At 37.4% G+C, this 18,390-nt stretch overlaps 1 protein-coding gene and 4 non-coding genes across 5 annotated transcripts; all 5 read right to left on the bottom strand.

Annotated features, from left to right (window-relative positions):
- Positions 1 to 4,089: 4,089 nt before the first annotated feature.
- LOC137294964 (eukaryotic initiation factor 4A-III) lies at positions 4,090 to 18,332 on the bottom strand. The gene is made up of 11 exons (XM_067826196.1): positions 18,180 to 18,332; positions 17,860 to 17,932; positions 15,156 to 15,285; positions 13,737 to 13,869; positions 11,999 to 12,079; positions 7,975 to 8,116; positions 7,064 to 7,202; positions 6,366 to 6,481; positions 5,647 to 5,754; positions 5,183 to 5,310; positions 4,090 to 4,582 (listed from the first exon to the last, which is right to left on the bottom strand). The coding sequence occupies exons 1-11, from the start codon at positions 18,310 to 18,312 to the stop codon at positions 4,566 to 4,568; spliced, it is 1,200 nt and encodes a 399-aa protein (XP_067682297.1). The 5' UTR covers positions 18,313 to 18,332; the 3' UTR covers positions 4,090 to 4,565.
- Positions 9,639 to 9,706, bottom strand: LOC137295484 (small nucleolar RNA U54). The gene has a single exon (XR_010957577.1). It is a non-coding gene; the product is annotated as a small nucleolar RNA U54 (small nucleolar RNA).
- Positions 10,146 to 10,213, bottom strand: LOC137295483 (small nucleolar RNA U54). The gene has a single exon (XR_010957576.1). It is a non-coding gene; the product is annotated as a small nucleolar RNA U54 (small nucleolar RNA).
- LOC137295482 (small nucleolar RNA U54) lies at positions 11,321 to 11,386 on the bottom strand. Its single transcript, XR_010957575.1, has one exon. It is a non-coding gene; the product is annotated as a small nucleolar RNA U54 (small nucleolar RNA).
- LOC137295481 (small nucleolar RNA U54) lies at positions 13,427 to 13,495 on the bottom strand. Its single transcript, XR_010957574.1, has one exon. It is a non-coding gene; the product is annotated as a small nucleolar RNA U54 (small nucleolar RNA).
- Positions 18,333 to 18,390: the final 58 nt, after the last annotated feature.

Below are 18,390 nucleotides of genomic sequence, written 5' to 3'. Positions count from 1 at the left end.
AACGCATACTTAAAATTCTATCATCAATATTAGGAAACAGCTTATTTCAATAATTTTGGGGGAAGCTGTACAATGTAGATTTGCACTGGACTATTTGTTACTCTTACCTGGTAGTGTAATATAATGTATAGCAATGTTGTAATCATATACATAGCATCGGTTTTGCCCAGTCTAAGTAAACTTAGTCTCAGTGTATTTCGTTACACTCCACCACTGAGTCTAACGAAACCTAGTAGAAGGTCGCGTCAGGTAACCTTTGAGCTACTTATAACCGTCCAATCAAACGCGAGACGGATAAATAGATTGAACCAATCAAACAACGGCTACTATTAAGGGATCGGTGGGACTTTCAAAATATTCAGGTTACCGACACAGATCTCTCCACAAACAAAAATCTGAACATAACACAGTTATTTGACCAGCTGTATATACGCTTTGGGGGTTCTGTTGACATGGTTACCATTAGCCAATATTTCCGCAAGATAACATCCTTGAATATTGCCAAAAACATTATTTTCAGGGACTGTTTACTCACCGTTGTCATGGTTGTAACGTACACCGTGTGCATCACCCGGAAGGGATCGTACACTAAACAGCATTCGGAATCGTTCGGGTACGAACCTTTTCGAGGAGATAAAAAGTTCAAAAGGCATGTGCGAATGTGCACTTTCGCGATTTGGTAAGCTGTGCTCTGTTTGGTCAATCTCAAAGGTTACCTGACGCGACCTCCCATAAGGTTTTGTTATTCCCCATTCATTCGACCACATTTGCTCATCTGAGTATAATTTACAAATGTGTAAATATACTTATGTGAGCAATTTTGGTCGTGTGAACGCATTTGCTTATATGCAAATTTTACACACATATGTAAATTTACACCTGGCCAGCACTAGGTGCAAATTTGCTACAAGGTATAAGTTAAAGTTATGGGGGTGAGTATTTTCTGTCTCTGAATGTAAAACCCGGCATATGAACGCGCAGTAAATTTGCATAGGGTAAGTAAATGTTACTGTTGGTTGCATCATGCCTATTTTCAATGGTTACTATTGGCAACTGGCGGGAAATTTCGCGTGACCTGATGCCCAAAAGTACAGACTGCCAAACAGTGACATTGAGAAGGCTAAAATGGCGTCAGAAAAGAAGAATGAAACTAGTAAGAAACGTGGTACTGCATGGTCAGATGACGAAACTAGAAGTCCTCTGGGACTTTGGCGGGAATTTAGCATCGAAGAACTACTTGAAGATCCAAAAAGAAACAATGGCCTTATTTACAAATCAGTGGCTACAGAAATGGCTGACAAGGGACATTCAAGGTCTGCGGACCAGTGCAAAGTCCGCATTCATACGTTGTAAAGATCAAACAAAGAATGCAAGTCAAACCTAATAAAGAGTGGACAGGGTCGAAAAATCTGCAAATTCTATGAAGAACTTGACTCGATTCTAGGACACCGCCCAGCATCGTCACCGTTGAGAGTTATTGAATCTCTGAAACGGAAAATCTCCGACAGTGACAGTGATGATGAATCTACCACCCAACATTCTTGTGACAATGATGAATTTGGGGATATTGTACCACTCGAAAATGAAGATGATGAAAGTTATCAAAAGGATGACGCAATTGACGAAGAAACACAGGAAAAACAGGTAAGAACTAATGCCTCAAATCTGAAAAGAAAACAAGTAGATGGAATAACAGGAAGACAAAAGAAAAATGAGAACAAAAATGGTACTGGTAAAAAGAATACAGAAAGAGGTGAAAAGGACAAGCCAAGTGAAAAGAAAAGGCAAAAACTAGAAGTTGCATTGAAATCAGTTATGGAAGGATTTCGTGAATGAAATGAAAAAGCAGAGGATAAGGTCTTTGATCTTGAGAGGAAAAGGCTGGAGTTGGAAAAGCAAAGGCTAGATATGGGAAAAGCAAAGATGGAATCTGAAGAAAGACAAAGGCGCGAAGAAAGGGACCATCAATTAAATATGCTAAAGATGATACTGGGCGTTGTCAACAACCAACCGACGAGACAGGTTCCACCGATGTCATCACATCATTTTAATACAGGTCAAATGTCACATGGAGATGAAGGTCAGATGTGCAGATCTGAAGGATTATATACCTCCGCAGGAAGCTCCCAGTCATCTCTATCCGAGTCATCATGGGCAAATGGAGATGATCGTTCATTCTTTAGTCTCTGAAGATCTGCACATAAATGTATAGAGATTCAAAAACCAGTTTCATTTGTGGTTCCAGAGAGGACATTTCTGAAGGTTTATGCCTAGAATGACATAAGAAAACATTCTTTACCGAGTTAACCTCTCAGAGATAGTGTACATCAATGTATCGATATACCAAAAAACATTCATTTGGTTCCAGAGAGGACACTTCTGTTTTAATTTTATTGAATGTGTGTTCGTTTGACATTGGTAGTTATATTGTAATGTTTCTGAAGACTGATACCAAGAAAACATTTACAGATTCCTTGGGAAATGGAACTTTCTTTTTATTCCTTCAACTTATAGTTTGTGAAGTAAAGCTTCATGTATGTCTCTTCAGAGATATATTCCACATACGAGGCGACTGATGTCTCACAACAATACATATAGTTATGATCAAAATGTTACGATTCTTGTCCGAACTGTTGTTTATTGTTATAAGAAATAAAACTTTTGAATTTGATATATTTTTTTATATTTTGTTATAAATAGCACATACATGTTATTCAGTCGATAATAACACAAGAAATATATGCAATGATGATGGAAATGGCATTTTTCATCATATACATGAATAACATTTTTCAGTGATTCTCCTTCAGGGAGACTGACATACTCGGCAAAAATCTTCTTCGTTATTGCTTCACACACTTGATGAATACAAACACATACGGTTGATTTTCCTACACCAAAGAGATTTCCAACTGTCCTGTATTCAGCCGATGATACCATCCAGTAGATTGCAATCGCAACTTTCTTGTGGATGTGTAAGTGGTTCTTCTACTGTATTTGGCAAGGGAGACCGATCATCTTTCAGTCTTTTACATATGAAATGGAACGTTTCCTTCCTCAATCTGAAGTTCTCAAACCAATCTGTTTCATTAAATCCATGTAAAACGACGTTATCATACCACTGTGTTGATCTAGGTTTTCTTCTCATGCTCCTGTCAGTCGCACATCCAAGAATCAAACCAACACTAAGGTAAAATGGCAACTCTCTTTTTCTGCGATGCATTTGCAGTCTTACCCTGACCATTGTTATGTGAGAAAGTTGTATAGTGATTTCTTCTGTTTGCTTATATGTCACCGTAACCTCGTATGAATGCGTAGCAAATATACTTTTACTCATGTGTGTAAATTTGCTTACGTGAGCATATTTGCATATATGCAAATCTTCGTCGTATGAATGGGGCTTAAGACTCAGTGGTGGAGTGTAACGAAAAGTACTGAGGATAAGTTTACTTAGCCTGGGGTTTTGCCCGGATGAGACGACGGTGACTTGCATGCATTTAGATCTACTGGAGTCCATTGCAATGTAAAATCTTCCAGAACATCAAACAATAATCCAGCATCATAAGGAATGGTGCGGATGATTTCTAAAACTATCAAGCAACAGGGCTTGTGCAATGCTGAAAAGGCCCAGCGGTGGGGGATATACTGTGGATCCGAGACTGTGGCACAACCAGGCCTAACACATTTTTGTGACAGATTATTAAGGCACCAGCTAAAATCAGCACAGCACAGTTTGATGAAACAACTGTGGGTGGTAACTGCCCACATCTTTGTCAACTGAATCAACACTTTGACCAATATGCATGAAATTACATTAATGAGTGAGGTAATGTGTTTTTTAATGGTGCAATTATCCGTTTCCCAGCAACATCACTGCACGGATACCAGAAATAGTATTCATGCATTGTTCCAACCTTGGGAATAGGCACAAGTGGTATGTCCTAGAGCACCACCAAATCCTCCAGTTTTATGACCAGTCACTCAGCAACATTACAGCTACATGACAATGGTCTGTAAATAATCAGTAGGGTGACCTGTCAACCACATGAGGGAGTCTGACCAGAAGAAACAAAATTAATTAACACCCTGTACAAGTCTGAATTTTATTCACATTTAAAATAAAATTGGATTTTTACTGACATGATGTACGAAATGACCTATTGATAACAAAGCAAGTATTTACAATGCATGAGACCTTACTAAATAAGAAATTCTAAAACATTTTTTTACTTACACCTAAATAAGATATGCTGATGACAGGCTACAGCTTCATCTTAACATGGCACAAAACCGTTTTAATGATGAACAAAATATCTGTTAAATTGCAGTTATCCCACGAGATGAAAGCATATATCCTTTCTGCGATGATAGCTGTACAATGGAGGTTTGTTCATTACAAATACCCCTGCAGTGTTCATACCAGTCCCATACTGTCGCTTCACTGACAACATGACTGGTAGTTTGCGGAAAGTACTGCTGTATGTCTTTCACACAGGTTGGGTTTGTCTGAACACAGTGTCTTTAAATGTCGTTTCACAAGAATTATTTTCTCCACACCCACTCTCTTAGATCAGATCAGCAACTGCAAAAGACAGAAATGTACATTAGTTACCACAAAATAAGAGATAAGATAAATACAGTGGACTCTGTATATACACCACCTGAATTATCCAACAATCTGTGAATTCCAACATTTTTAGGTTCCTAGTAGCCTTCTTGTATATTATCATCATTTACACATTGAATTATCTGACATCTGTACACTCTGAATTCCAAAACCATTTTCTGGTCCCAATGTCACTATCTGTACAATCCGACATCCTCTCCCCATACTGGACTAAACCTTATAACTTCTTGAACTAATTCAATCAGTTCCAACTGCCAGCCAAATGCACTCAGAAGAGTAAAATGTGAGTTGCTCTTCACAGGCATTAAATAGTCAAATTAGCTGTGAGTGGGAGAAACACTCTATAGCCAACTGTCAGTGTAAGTGGTTAAATTTGATTGAACACCTCTTTTAGTATTGTTACAGTAATGTCATAAGGGACACAAGACAGTTGACAGTGATAGCATCACCTTACATGCATACTGCCTTATACAAGATCAACAACACTTAGCACTCATGATGAAATGGTATTCAAGGATAAGAGGACACAGTCAGTCTGATTCTTCACAAGCTTACCATTCATGGGCATTTCATCAATTTGCGTTGAGTAGTACTGTTCAATATCTCTCAGAATTCTGATGTCATCATTCTTGACAAAGTTGATCGCCACACCTTTCCTTCCAAATCTACCTGATCGGCCAATCCTACAAAATATAATACTTGGTGTAAAATATTATGAATAACTGGTAAAACAGCAAACATGGAAAAAGTATTTCAAAGCTACATAAAATGTTTGACATTCACTGTGTTATTACTGAAACCCACTTTTAACAACATACATTTGATCATGTAAGTAACATACAGCACTCATAAACAGGTCTAGAAAGAATCAACAGTTTTGGGTTGAGGTTCTCTGAGAAACAGCTCATGGTCTCAGAGAGAAGCTGACAAAATGTTTACATCCTACATTGGCAAACACAGTGAGATTCCCTTCATTTAACACACATTACAATTTTCTGGTGCTGAAAGTCTCCAGTTACCTGTGAATGTACAATTCTCTGTTGTTTGGCAGATCATAGTTGATAACAAGAGACACCTGCTGAACATCAATACCTCGGGCCCAAACATCAGTTGTGATGAGGACACGGCTGAAAACATCATGTACATATTAGGAAAATTCATCTGATTACACACATCCAAACCACTATCACCATTACAAAAATATCAAACCATTTATGAACTTGTTCACCTTAATGCAAACTATTTCCATCACTCCTTCACAAACCTAAGAAATATATCCACTGTATTAGCCATGTGAAACCTCAGGGAAATGTGATTGTGGTTTTGGGCACTTCTAAGTTATTCCTTGTGGAACTGAAAGCCTTGTGAAACGGTTCTTCAGTGTTTCAGAATATGACTTCAGTCATTGCATGTATCAAAAAATGGTCTCACAATAGGGACTGAGTGCAAAATATTGGCATTATTTAATCTTGCATGATTTAAAACTTTATGGTAACATAAACTGGTTAGAGTGAACTCTGTGGAGATTTACTGGCCTAAATAAATTTTACTTTCCATGGCTAGCGGGTGCTAGTTTTGCAGCTTATTCATCAGTTGACTGAGTATTGGTTACAGCCCTGTCATACTGAATGACAGGCATGAACACTGAAAACAGACCTCGATCTCCTGTAAACAACTTGAAATGACAACACTAGCAATCACCGTTTTATGGTGTGACTATGTAACAGTGGAGTCATACCTGGATCCTGATCTGAACTCCTTCATGATGGAATCTCTCTCTTTCTGTGGCATGTCACCATGCATGGATGACACAGTGAAGTTGGCCTCTCTCATTTTCTCAGTGAGCCAGTCCACCTGCATCATTACAACAGAATATTCCATCAAGCTTTCATGAGAACCTGTCACTGACATTACAGCAATGTAACACAACTGTTCTATTATTTAACATAAAAATGTATAAAATGTGCATGTTTTAAATATTGCATTAATATCAGATATCTGTGAAGGAACTTAACTTTGAATCAATACTGTTGGTAGTACAGTGTTTTCAAAATATACTCCAAACACTGTCACAAAATTTCATTTCATGTGATCTATTGTTGTTTTACAAACTGCACCCTATTACTAACCAGTTTCACAGTTATAACATAACTATAACAAACTTAAATCAACTGAAGCTGTCAAATATGACTATTTCGCTGGTGAGTTCAAAACTGAATGTCTTGATACGGCCGCAAATATACAACCATTAGCCTGGAAAGTTCTAATACACTGAATCACAAGAAGCTGACGAAAACACCTCTTGCATGATCTATTAAAGGTGTTTTACAATGTTGAGATGCAAAACAAAAGCAACATTTATCCAGATGTTATTTTCGGCAATACAAATATACATGCATACTTCATGGTATTAAGTGTGTGGAATGCATCTTGTACCTTTCTCTTGGTATTACAGAAGATGACAGCCTGTGTTATGGTGAGTGTGTCGTACAGATCACACAGCGTGTCAAACTTCCACTCCTCCCTCTCTACTGCCACGAAGAACTGCTTGATGCCTTCCAAGGTCAACTCATCACTGGATTCAGATACAACATCGCATATGAATGATTTCATACTTACAGACATAGTACTATGTGAACAGCATCACACAGTTCTACAAGAGCAATCAGCATAATTCAAACATAATGGCGACACATCTGGTTGCTATCATATAACTTAGAAAATTTTTTGTGTAAGAGTATTTTTTACGCCTCTTTTTTAGCAAAATTCCAGCAATGCTGCTGCAGGGGAGACAAAAAATGAGTGAGTGAATGAGTTTAATTTCAGGCCACACTCAGCAATATTCCAGCTGTATGGCTGTGGTCTGTAAATGATTGAATCTAGACCACACAATCCAGTGATCAGTAAGAACTGATCTGCACACCTGGGAACTGATGACATGTGTCAACCATGTCAGCGAGTTTGACCATCCTGTTACAACAAGCCTACTCTCCTTTTGTGGCAAGCATGGGTTGTTGTAGACCTATTCTACCCTGGATCTTCACAGGTCAACATGAGAAATGGGTTTCCCCCTTTTGTCTCATATGGGTAATCAAACCTGGCACTACGACATGACGAGTGAAACCTTTAACCTCAAGGCTACCCCACGATCCCCTCAATACATTTTTGATAATATGCCAGGAGACTGGTTATCAGTAAACATTATATCCTGCAATTTCTCAAAGGCATCATGCTGTGAGCTCACATATTGCTTGTAAGCAAAAAAATCTTCAAGCTGAATACAAATTTCTTTCATGTACACAATTTGGCATATGAACAAGAAGTTTGAATGATGGGATCGTTGTTACCGTTTGACTAGGATTCTGATAGGGTCTGTCATGAACTTGCTTGTCATCTCCAGGATCTCATGAGGAAGTGTGGCAGAAATGAGAAGTACTTGAGTTGCTGGTGGCAGGTACCGATACACATCGTAGATTTGCTCTTTGAATCCTGTTAATATATTAAAGGTGAATTAAGTACATCCCATTAGAAGCACACTCCTTGTACCTATTGTTTTGTAAACCCATTACAGAGACTCTTGTACCATTTGCAAAGCAGGGTTACTGATAAGAGGCATACAGGCGTAATGTACACCTAAAAACCTATGACATATAAGACTTCAAGCATAGCATGTACACACATAAATACCATTGTACCACAAATATATGAAATTTGATAGCTGATACATTGTTTAATGTCATAAATAACAAGCCACATCACCAACTCACACAAAAATAAGTCATTACTCCCAATTCTCAGTAAAATCTCCAGTTGCAATATGAGGTATAAGTACTCCCACAGTCCAAAATGTTATCTGGAGCCATGCATAGACTAATGATCCACGGTGATTGTAGGAAATTGACATGCATGTGTATCCGTGTTCCACAGAAAATGTAAAGCATAGTTGCATAAAGGGACTCAGAATAGCGTATATATTTCCAGACACATGGAGTTCCCGTTGGACTGTATCCTCATTGTCCTCAACAACATTGAAGCTTATTTCTGATGATAGACCAGACAACCTACAGCATGTGAGTGAGTGAGTTTAGTTTTACACTGCACTCAGCAATATTCCTGCTACATGTCAGCGGTCTGTAAATAATCTACTCTGGACCAGACAATCAAGTGATCCTCAGCATAAGCACTGATCTGGGCAATTGGGAACCGATGACATGTCAACCAAGTCAGCGAGCCTGACCACCCAGTTATGATAGTTGCCTCTTTTGCCAAGCAGAGTTGCCTTTATGGCAAGCATGGGTTGGTGGTGATGGCCCATTCTACCTGGCCCTTCATGGGAAACCAACAGCATGTTTTCAGTCAACTATTAGAAACTTGTCTTAGGGAAGAGCTATGTTGAAACAATTTTGTAAAGAGAGGCATATTTGGGGTGAGCTATTTTTAAACTGTTCTTGGGAACATAGGGACAGGTTTCCACTGGACTTTGGTTGAAAAGGGACATGAGCAATTAGTTTGAGTCAGGACAAGGTGAAAGGAATTTGCTGGAGTGTTGTAGATAATGTGTTGGGTTTATTTAGAGTACAAATATTATTTCATGCTTATCCTGACTCCTTAGATTGTTATTATTATTTTTGTTGTTATTATTATCCCACAATCATATCCAATCATAATGAAATGATACTTGCAAGTTATACACAAATAATATTACATAAATTAATAGTACCAAGGCAAGCCATAATTTAATTCATCACAGAATTGTTACACTTTCTTGTTAGATTATTGTCTCACAGGATCATAGGCATGAAGAGCGGACGCACTGGACCAAAAGGCAAATGCTACTTTTTTTAGATGACTTAGGTTAACTTAGGACTAATTTGTCAGGCTCAACAGAGTGTGGTGTAGATGGATTGATCAATTTCGTGCCATTAACATTAGACAGAATGACCAGTTTCAGTAATGGAGTGGTATCACTGTGAAGTTGGCCTCCCTCATAGCATACTATTATTGCATAGTGACAGGGCTCAGAATAGCGTATATATTCACAGACATTGTCAGTTCCTGAAAACATTATCCTCATTGCCCTTGCCACCAAAAGGATCTTTATACATATTGAATGTTTTGACAATATCCTCAAGTTTCAACATTGGTTACCTTTAAGAGCATCAATAGAAATTACACTGATATTACACGGATTCTTATTTAGGACTAAGTTCAGTGACAAGAGTCTAATTCATTAGTGAACTTTTCAGTCTTGTAACAGTGACATACTAACAAATCTTACAACACAGCATGATACAGTTCATTACACAGTAGAGGGCCATCCTTTTTCCTGTAGGAGTTAGTAACTTGAAGTTGGTAACAGAGGTTCCTCTCACCCTGAAGTTCCATAGGTCAAAGTAAAACATGGTCTCTATGTAATATAACATCTTTATCATGTTCCAGTGATTGGTATCTGACAGTTAACTGGTTAACTAATCCATATTAATTATTATTATTATACACTTATCATTAATGAAATGTGACAGGGCTCAGAATAGCGTATATATTCACAGACATTGGTAATTCCTGGATATAGTCTCCTCATTGCCCTTGCAGAGAACATTAAAACCTAAACATTATGACAATTAGCTTTGTTCCTATATCCTAGTCAGGAACACTAGGTTTCAGAACATCCTGTGCTTTAGGTTGATGTAATTGACTTTGTGTATCACTGACTTATTACTTATGTAAGCAAATAACAAATATATTTTCAGGTTTACTGTACTTAAAATAAAACTATTAATAAGTATGAAAAGTATCACACAATCCGAGATTGCTGAAAGTAAATGCCAGTCATAAAGATTGTTTCTGCAGTCATCTAAAAGCAAAGGCAAAGGTTACTGTACTACCTACATGACACAGAAGAATCAGTGACAAATGTTTACTGTCCCAAATAATATATTAATACACAGATAGAATGTTTCAATATATGGTTAAGTTCAATAGTCCTAAGAACAATTTGAACAGCAGCAGCTTTGTAGCTTTCCTTTGACCATTTGAAAAAAATAAATAAATTATTCTCCAAATCACCAATGAAGAAATGCTTCAATAACTTTTGCCTCTGATTACATATATAAAAAAATAGCAACTGTATTTGGGCTCATAATAGCGCATATATTCACAGACATTGTTGATTCCTGAAAATATTATCCTCATTGTGTACTGACAATACAAAGAATACAGAAGCACATCTTGTTGTTTAGCCTCATGACAAAGTTACAGCTTCATACCAGCTTTTTTGTATCCTGTGTATCTGACAATTTTGTGATACACTCCCATAATATTTTCATAAAAGTCATAGCTGACATAATATTCTTCACAAACAAGTGCACCATGAATCCCAATAACTCAACTACACAGTTACCATGCAGGGTAAACATAAAACTGTATCACCTAATATAGTTTTGATTGCCCATTTCTTATTTACAATTGCAAATGGAATTATTTTACTGACAAAATATTTTCGAGACTCACCAAAATATTTACTGCCATTCACCATGACCATTCTTCAAATTCTGTCTAAAATCCTGCTTCATAATATTTCCAAATGTGAGATCATTTCAGGTTGATATGTCAAAAAGAGCTCTCAAACCTAAATGAAAGGAACCATTTAAAAAATGTCCAGTGAAAAAGATGATTTGTTACTGAAACGTTGGCAAAGGGCTCAGAATAGCGTATATATTGACAGACAGTTAGTTCCTGAAAATGTTATCCTCATCGCCCTTGCCCACTGCAAGTACAATACATGAATACCTCATTGTTAGCACACACTTGTAAGGACCTACACTTAGAACTTATATGAGTGGGCAGGTTGGGTTTAACACTTCTTTGGACAGTATTCTTCAATATTCCAGTTATGTATGTCAACTTAATGTAGAGGAAAGGCTGAAATGATGCAGTTTCAGTGATTGGCTGTAATTTGGTGCAATGTTTGTCCATATTTAAGCAATATCATTATCATGACAGTGGACACAAGCTATCATCCTTTACACCTGTGAGCAGACTCAATTCCAGGCCTTCAGTGTGAGGTAAATGTTTGAACTGCTTGGATTCCCCATTGCCTCCTCAGGTCGCTGATGTTTGCAACTTTCGTTAAACAAATGAGCACTGGTTCAGTACTGACAAATGTACACACATAATAAGGATGAAATGGGATCTGAAAGACAAACAGGTTTCTGGTTTGCCCAAGGGACCTTTCTATCAAAACTGACCTTCCACTCAAACCCCTGAGAGATCATTGAGCACCATACATCCTTGCAAGCTGCATTAAACACATACCCATAGTGACAAATCTTCAGCAATTACTTTTGTTGTAACTGGCAAAAAATCACATACCTTTGTTAAGCATTTCATCAGCTTCATCGAGAATCAACATTTTTATGGATCTTGTGCGAAGATTCCTCCTTCTGATCATATCTGGAATACATTCAGTACAAAGTTACGACCACTTTCCACTGGTGATGACACCGGAGAGGAACAAGTGACAACACATTAAACAGACTCTGGTAAGCAAATACAAACCATGATTGTGACCTGCAATTTACCAAATGTTATTTGAGGTTCTAGATTTTGATTTCAATCTTTTGTCATATATTATGAACTGCATTAAAATCATACATGCAGTGGTTATCAGTCATTTGATTTCATTAAGTGGACATCATTTTTTTCCAAATCCCTGTCCAGTTATTGCTCCAAAGCTCAAAGGTTCCTATACCAGGATTATTGGGTAAAAAGGAACTGGAAAACCCATGCTACTCATGTAAGGGAGATTAAAACAGATAGTGTGGCCAGAATCTATGACTTGACTGACTGTTCACAGAAACACACTTTACAGTGAAATTACACTTCAAAACAGAGAGGATAGATCTTTGCTGAGTCACCTTGTCTGAAGGTGAGAAATATGTAGGACTGTTTGTTTCTGAATATTTGACTAGATGTAACTTCTTGATACAATTTTTTTTCATGAACCAGAATCAGAATGGAATATGGAAACCTATTTTTCCTTCTCTTGTGACTTTATTTGAAACATATGTCATATTTGGGATTTCACTTTCTCAGCAATGTACAAAATCTAGTACTTTTTCGATTGAGTCCCATCTGGGATTCGAACCCGCACCCTCAGAGTCAGGTACCTAATCACCAGCACACAAAGTCAACTGCCTAACCCACTCAGCCAGCGCGACTTCCATTTTGTGTGATGGTGATTAGGTGCCAGACTCTGAGGGTGCGAGTTCCAATCACGAATGGGACTCAACCGAAAAAGTACAAAGATTTCTACTTTACTGAGAAAGTGAAATCCCAAATATGACATATGTTGCATTTGACCACTTTCTACAAGGCATTGTGTAATCATGACTTTATTTGAGTTTGATTGGTAAAAACCTGTCAGGAATCAGAGATACAGAACCTGCTGACATATTTTACTGAACACACAAAGAGACCAATTGCAGTAAAACACAAAGCAAAGCATATTATGTCAGTAGCCAACCAACACTTGTCACATATCCGCAAGGTTCTGTTGTAAATGAGTGTATGTTTCATAACACTCACGCACTAGGCACCTATTACAATAGTAAAGAATCTCCAATCTCATATGAATATAGAAAACTAGGACGTTTCAAGCATTAATATATAATACATTGTCAGCCTGAATGAACTCTGCTAAAATAACATTCTACTGATGAATTTCTAAAAGTTAATGTGAATCATACAGGTTGTTGCTGCAGTGACAATGAAATTTGATAACTACTCAAGCATAGTGGCAAAGGGCTCAGAATAGCGTATATATTTACACACATTTTTTTATTCCTGACAGTATTATCCTCATTGCCCACACCAACTACATGCAGAATACAAAAAATATGTCTTACAAAAAGTTTCACTTCAAGTTTAATAATTAGGTACACTTCGCACTTGAAAAAGCCACAACTCTCTCAATTAATAGACTAATTAATATATCCTAAATGGTTCACACCTGCTCTTATATAATATACAGAACACTCCAGTGTGTTGGGAAGTAGTGCTGAATTGTGAATTTTCACGATTTGAGGTCCAAAAAAGAGTTCTGACTAACCAAAGACTCTGCCTGGTGTTCCAGAAACCACATGCTGCCCATAGTCCAGCTTACGGATGTCTTCACCAATATTTGTACCTCCAATACATGCATGACACTGAACATTCATATAATCTCCAAGGGCAAGGATAACCTGCAACAGATATAAACTGGTCTCAAGATATTTCACTTCAGAGAGGGGAGACAATTCTTCTCACGTAACTGATCAAACATGACAAGTGATGACATTTCTGAAAAAAAAATGCACGTTTTTCACAGGTAATATGTTAATCCTCTATCAGTTTTCTGATCAAACCAAAGGTCCGCTAATTACATATTGACAGGGATTGAACAATTTTCGCACATCAGTTGCAATAAAATCACACTCAAATTTTTCTGCAGCGATTTAAAATCGCATCCTGCGCATGTGTATGATCAGAAATAAATCTATTTTACTGTGAAAGGCTTTGTCATCATTTCATTCTGTCAAAGATATTTCTATACCTATTCTTAATTTTCGAAACATAACTTCCGGTATGTACCTTTGAACATGGTTACAGTGCTTGTACAAAATGAGCTGTGCTGCAAGGAGTAGGACAAACACTGAACCTTGCAGTACTATGTTGTTTATGCACTATGTGATCCTGTACAGAGTTCACGTTTGGAATTTGTGTTCTGCAATATCATGGCTCCCAAAAGGTGTCTGCTAATGACACCATCTCATTCGATATCAAAATTTAAAATTTTTTGAAGACTACAAATGAAAATATAGACACAACTGAAATCGTTAACCTTGATGACAACCAGAAAACAGACACCAATGGTGATGCCAGAAGATCTACAGAGTTGCAATTCATTGCATTTCATGATTGGTTGACTTGAAGTTAATTATGACAATGTCCTATTTGTCATTTATTCCTTTACCTCTTAATGAACAGTTAAATCTCATAAGATTTGAAAAAATGTTATGTTTTTGGTCCCATGTGAGATTTTATCTCATATCGTTTTTGATCCAGGTTTATCAATGTATTGATCACAAATATTTTAACACTGGTTATGATGTTAAGTATTATCAATACATGGAAAGGAAATAGCTAATCTAATTAAATAGGTACTAACGATTTAAAATGACTTTAAAAATTCTCAATTTAACATTGAGATGATTGACCAAAGTAACAATGCCACGATAGAACTACCCCCATAAAACATGTATTAACAAACTTTGTTCATGATACAGTACTTGATTTGAAACAATTGTGCTTGAAACTTCCTGCATATCTTCTGTTGCATTAGGAAAGTTTGAAAACAATAAAAGAATTATCTCTAATAGAACCGGGTATACTGCCCAGTATCAATATATGGTGAAGCATGACATTCTAGATTTAACTGCAAACATTACAAAACCTAGTGCCTTTGATGACAGAATACAATGATACACACCTTCTGTATCTGAGTAGCAAGCTCTCTGGTGGGTGAGAGAACAAGGGCTTGCGTCTCCCGCACCTGTGTATCCAGACACTGGAGAATACTGATGGAAAATGTGGCTGTTTTACCAGTTCCAGACTGTGCCCTGAAAAAAATGTGTTAGCAGAACTAAGTATTAAGATAATACTTAAGTATGATTATTAACACCAATGGTCTTGATGGTTTTTGTTTTGGATATTTAGTACTACCTCCTCCTAGGGTTTGTTAGACTCAGTATAGTTATTTAAAGACTAAGTCTAAATAATGACTAAATAAAGACACATTTACTTGAGTTAGAGTGAGTGAGTTAATAATTAATGTCACATCGTCAATATTTCAGCCATACTGTGACAAGTACTTAAGCTAGACTGTAGTTCATATGAATAAACTCGTATTCCAGCCAAGGCCTACATCGAGTTTATACGGCAAGTGCATTTTCTTTGACGCACCTTTCCGCAAGAAATTTGAGCGGAACGGTTTAAGGCAAAATCAAGACTGAAAACTCAACCTATCGACTGATATTTTTGCTGGTTTTGCTAAAACAAACATTCATCGTAAAAGCGGGACACTTACCTCCAACAAAATATACTCATTTTATTTCTGACAAGTCTTGAAACATATATACCCCCTCGACTGCCGGCCATTGTGGATATGTAAATGAGAGGTTACTTAAAAAACAGAATCCATGAAAACGGACTGTGACGCTCTGCAGTAGGCGGGAGGGGAAACGAACCGTTAGTGGTATATATCATTGTTTGTGGACGGTACATTTCAGGTTCCGAGATGTCATGAGACCTACAATGCCATTTCTAGATGTTTTTTGGTGTTGAATAGGTGTGCATAGTGTTCTTATTATCCAAATGGGAAAGGTTTGGTTTTTTCAGACACGACATTAGCATGGTGTTACATCTCTCATGCTACTACCTTGATAAAGACTGAAGTTCCTATAACGTTTGAAGTCTAAGGATTAAGTCGGTGGTGAAAATCAGGCTTCGAATTCCATTTTGTGAAGTCCATTTCTGCTGTCGCCCGTCTCGATAGTCCTGGAATATCGCTGAACACCGGGGAGTAAAAGTGAACTCTATCACTCACTCTAATACCCACTTGTAATACGTAAGGTACACACGCGTGTTATTGATGATCTATTAGAATGTGTGCCATTTACACATGTTGGACACATATTTTCGGAACGTTTTTCGACAACTGCCAAGCTATCTAATATGCGACATTTTAGGAAGACTTCTTTCTCTTGTATGGAGAAAAGCCGTATTATTTCAGTTGACTTTATTAAATATTTGGTGGACGTATTGCCCTAACGTCTATAATGTCCCTCCCCTCTAGCGATAAACTAGCCCCAAGTAAAGTGTAAATATATGACCCTTCCTCCATCAAACAGTAATGCGTATAATTAGTTATTATGTTTATATAGTAATATGTATGGATATGAATCTAAGCATGTTATGCGTAATTAGTGCTCAAATAATTCTCGGTACTTGATGTTCTGTTTATAGAGCTATATGTGTGGATGTGAACGTATGATGTTTACGTCGTTTCGTGAAACTGTAGGTGTGGTCTTTAGAAGACATCTTGCAAGTACCATGTCCCCACTTAACCACCTCCCACTTGTATTTACTGAAGCGTAATTGAAAACGTTTTTAGTTGTGTTAGTTTTGTGAAGTCAATTGTTGGGCCTCCCCTGTTGACCTTCTTGGAGAGGGATTTTAAGCAAATGTGCCCGCATATGAAACACTGTCAAATTATTCTTGACGAAATACAATCCCAAGAGCGTGTGTCATACAGTTTTTCTTATCTTGGAAACACATTCACCGATTTGTTGAATATGTCTTCTTTCAGCGTCATGTAACTTGCGTAATGGCGCCACTTTATTACTGAAGGATAGGAACTGTATGGTGTAGAAATGTAGAACGTAGAGGAAATGAAACATTTGAATGAATCAGTGAAGAAATCCTAATTTGGAAATATGTCAACTTTACAAAGTGCATGAAAGTGAAAACTGTCATCTCGTAAGACCGATTACGTATACTTCATGCACACTGCCATCATGATGATGGTGTAGAATTATAATTAGTACTTACAGTGATTCATTTCGTTTTAGAGTAATCAATGTAATTTTAAGAGTTCAGTGAATGGTGCGATGATATATGGGATCCAGAAATGTCTACAAACGATGAAAAAATGAGTTAAGTTCGTTTTCCCGCAACCACAGTCAATTTATCGCTAACTGTTTTAGTGCGATTCCACTTTTTGGTTAACCAGTCAAAATGTCCGTCAAGTAGTGAAAAATGGGGGTGGTTCTGTATCAGGGCTGATATAAAATACAGTGAATGGATGTTAGTGGATGTAAGTATGCCGTTTTGAAAATGAGTGTTTGTTTTAGCAATCCGTGCACCTGTTCTAGTCGATAGGCTGGATTTTCGCCTTTAACCGCTGTACAGCGCACAGTGCGTCAAAGAAATTCACTCGCCGGCTAGACGTCAAGCACACCTTGGTATAGTGCGAAGTCGTCTAGTTATATGCTGGACTAGCTAGACTGGAGCTTAGACATTATAGAAAGTGGAGTATTTCAATTTTCATCTAACACTATGTAGCACCCATGTGTCTCTAACCAGGTCAGATGAGTATGGTAGTTCTGCAACAGGTATAAAACAGAGGAGCTTACTGTGCTATAACATCTCGACCTTTCACTATTGGCTTCACAGCTCTCTGTTGAATAGCAGATGGCTTCTCAAACCCTGCAAGACAAAATTTTAAGAGTTTTTTTTCTGTAAATCGCCATCAAATCCCCAAATCACAACACTGGGATCACTGTTTGTTGTCAATCTTTATAAACTGATGAATGTCCAAAGGAAACAAGCAGTGCTCTCAGGTTAATAACTTTCATTTTGTTCGTTAGGACAACGTTTGATAATGAAAATTGGATACTGAGAGATCAGTTATGAACATAAATCAGCAAGAACAAACGCATTTGTAGCAACTAACCATAAGCATATACACCCCTCAATAACTCTTCTCTGAGACCCATATTATCAAATGTAGGTGTAACGTCGACATCTTCACTTGTTTCAAATTCAACATTTCTTAAATCGTCAGGGAGCACACGCCGCGACGCCATTTTCTTGAAGTGTTGAATTGTGGGTTGACGTTTATTATTTTTTGATTTATAGGGATATATTTGTTTATTATAACATCA

The sequence above is a fragment of the Haliotis asinina genome, chromosome 8 (assembly GCF_037392515.1).
Source record: "Haliotis asinina isolate JCU_RB_2024 chromosome 8, JCU_Hal_asi_v2, whole genome shotgun sequence".
Classification (NCBI taxonomy): Eukaryota; Metazoa; Mollusca; class Gastropoda; order Lepetellida; family Haliotidae; genus Haliotis; species Haliotis asinina.
The sequence above is the reverse complement of the archived record's forward strand: the minus strand, read 5'-3'. Positions and strand labels throughout refer to the sequence as shown.

Excerpts from the sequence above, each read along its gene's own strand:
- LOC137294964 (XM_067826196.1), bottom strand. The coding sequence starts at position 18,312 with ATGGCGTCGCGGCGTGTGCTCCCTGACGATTTAAGAAATGTTGAATTT. Across the intron at positions 12,080-13,736 it reads AACACCAGGCAGAGTCTTTG|ATATGATCAGAAGGAGGAAT; the intron begins GTTAGTCAGAAC and ends AATGTATTCCAG. Across the intron at positions 8,117-11,998 it reads TGATGAAATGCTTAACAAAG|GATTCAAAGAGCAAATCTAC; the intron begins GTATGTGATTTT and ends ATATATTAACAG.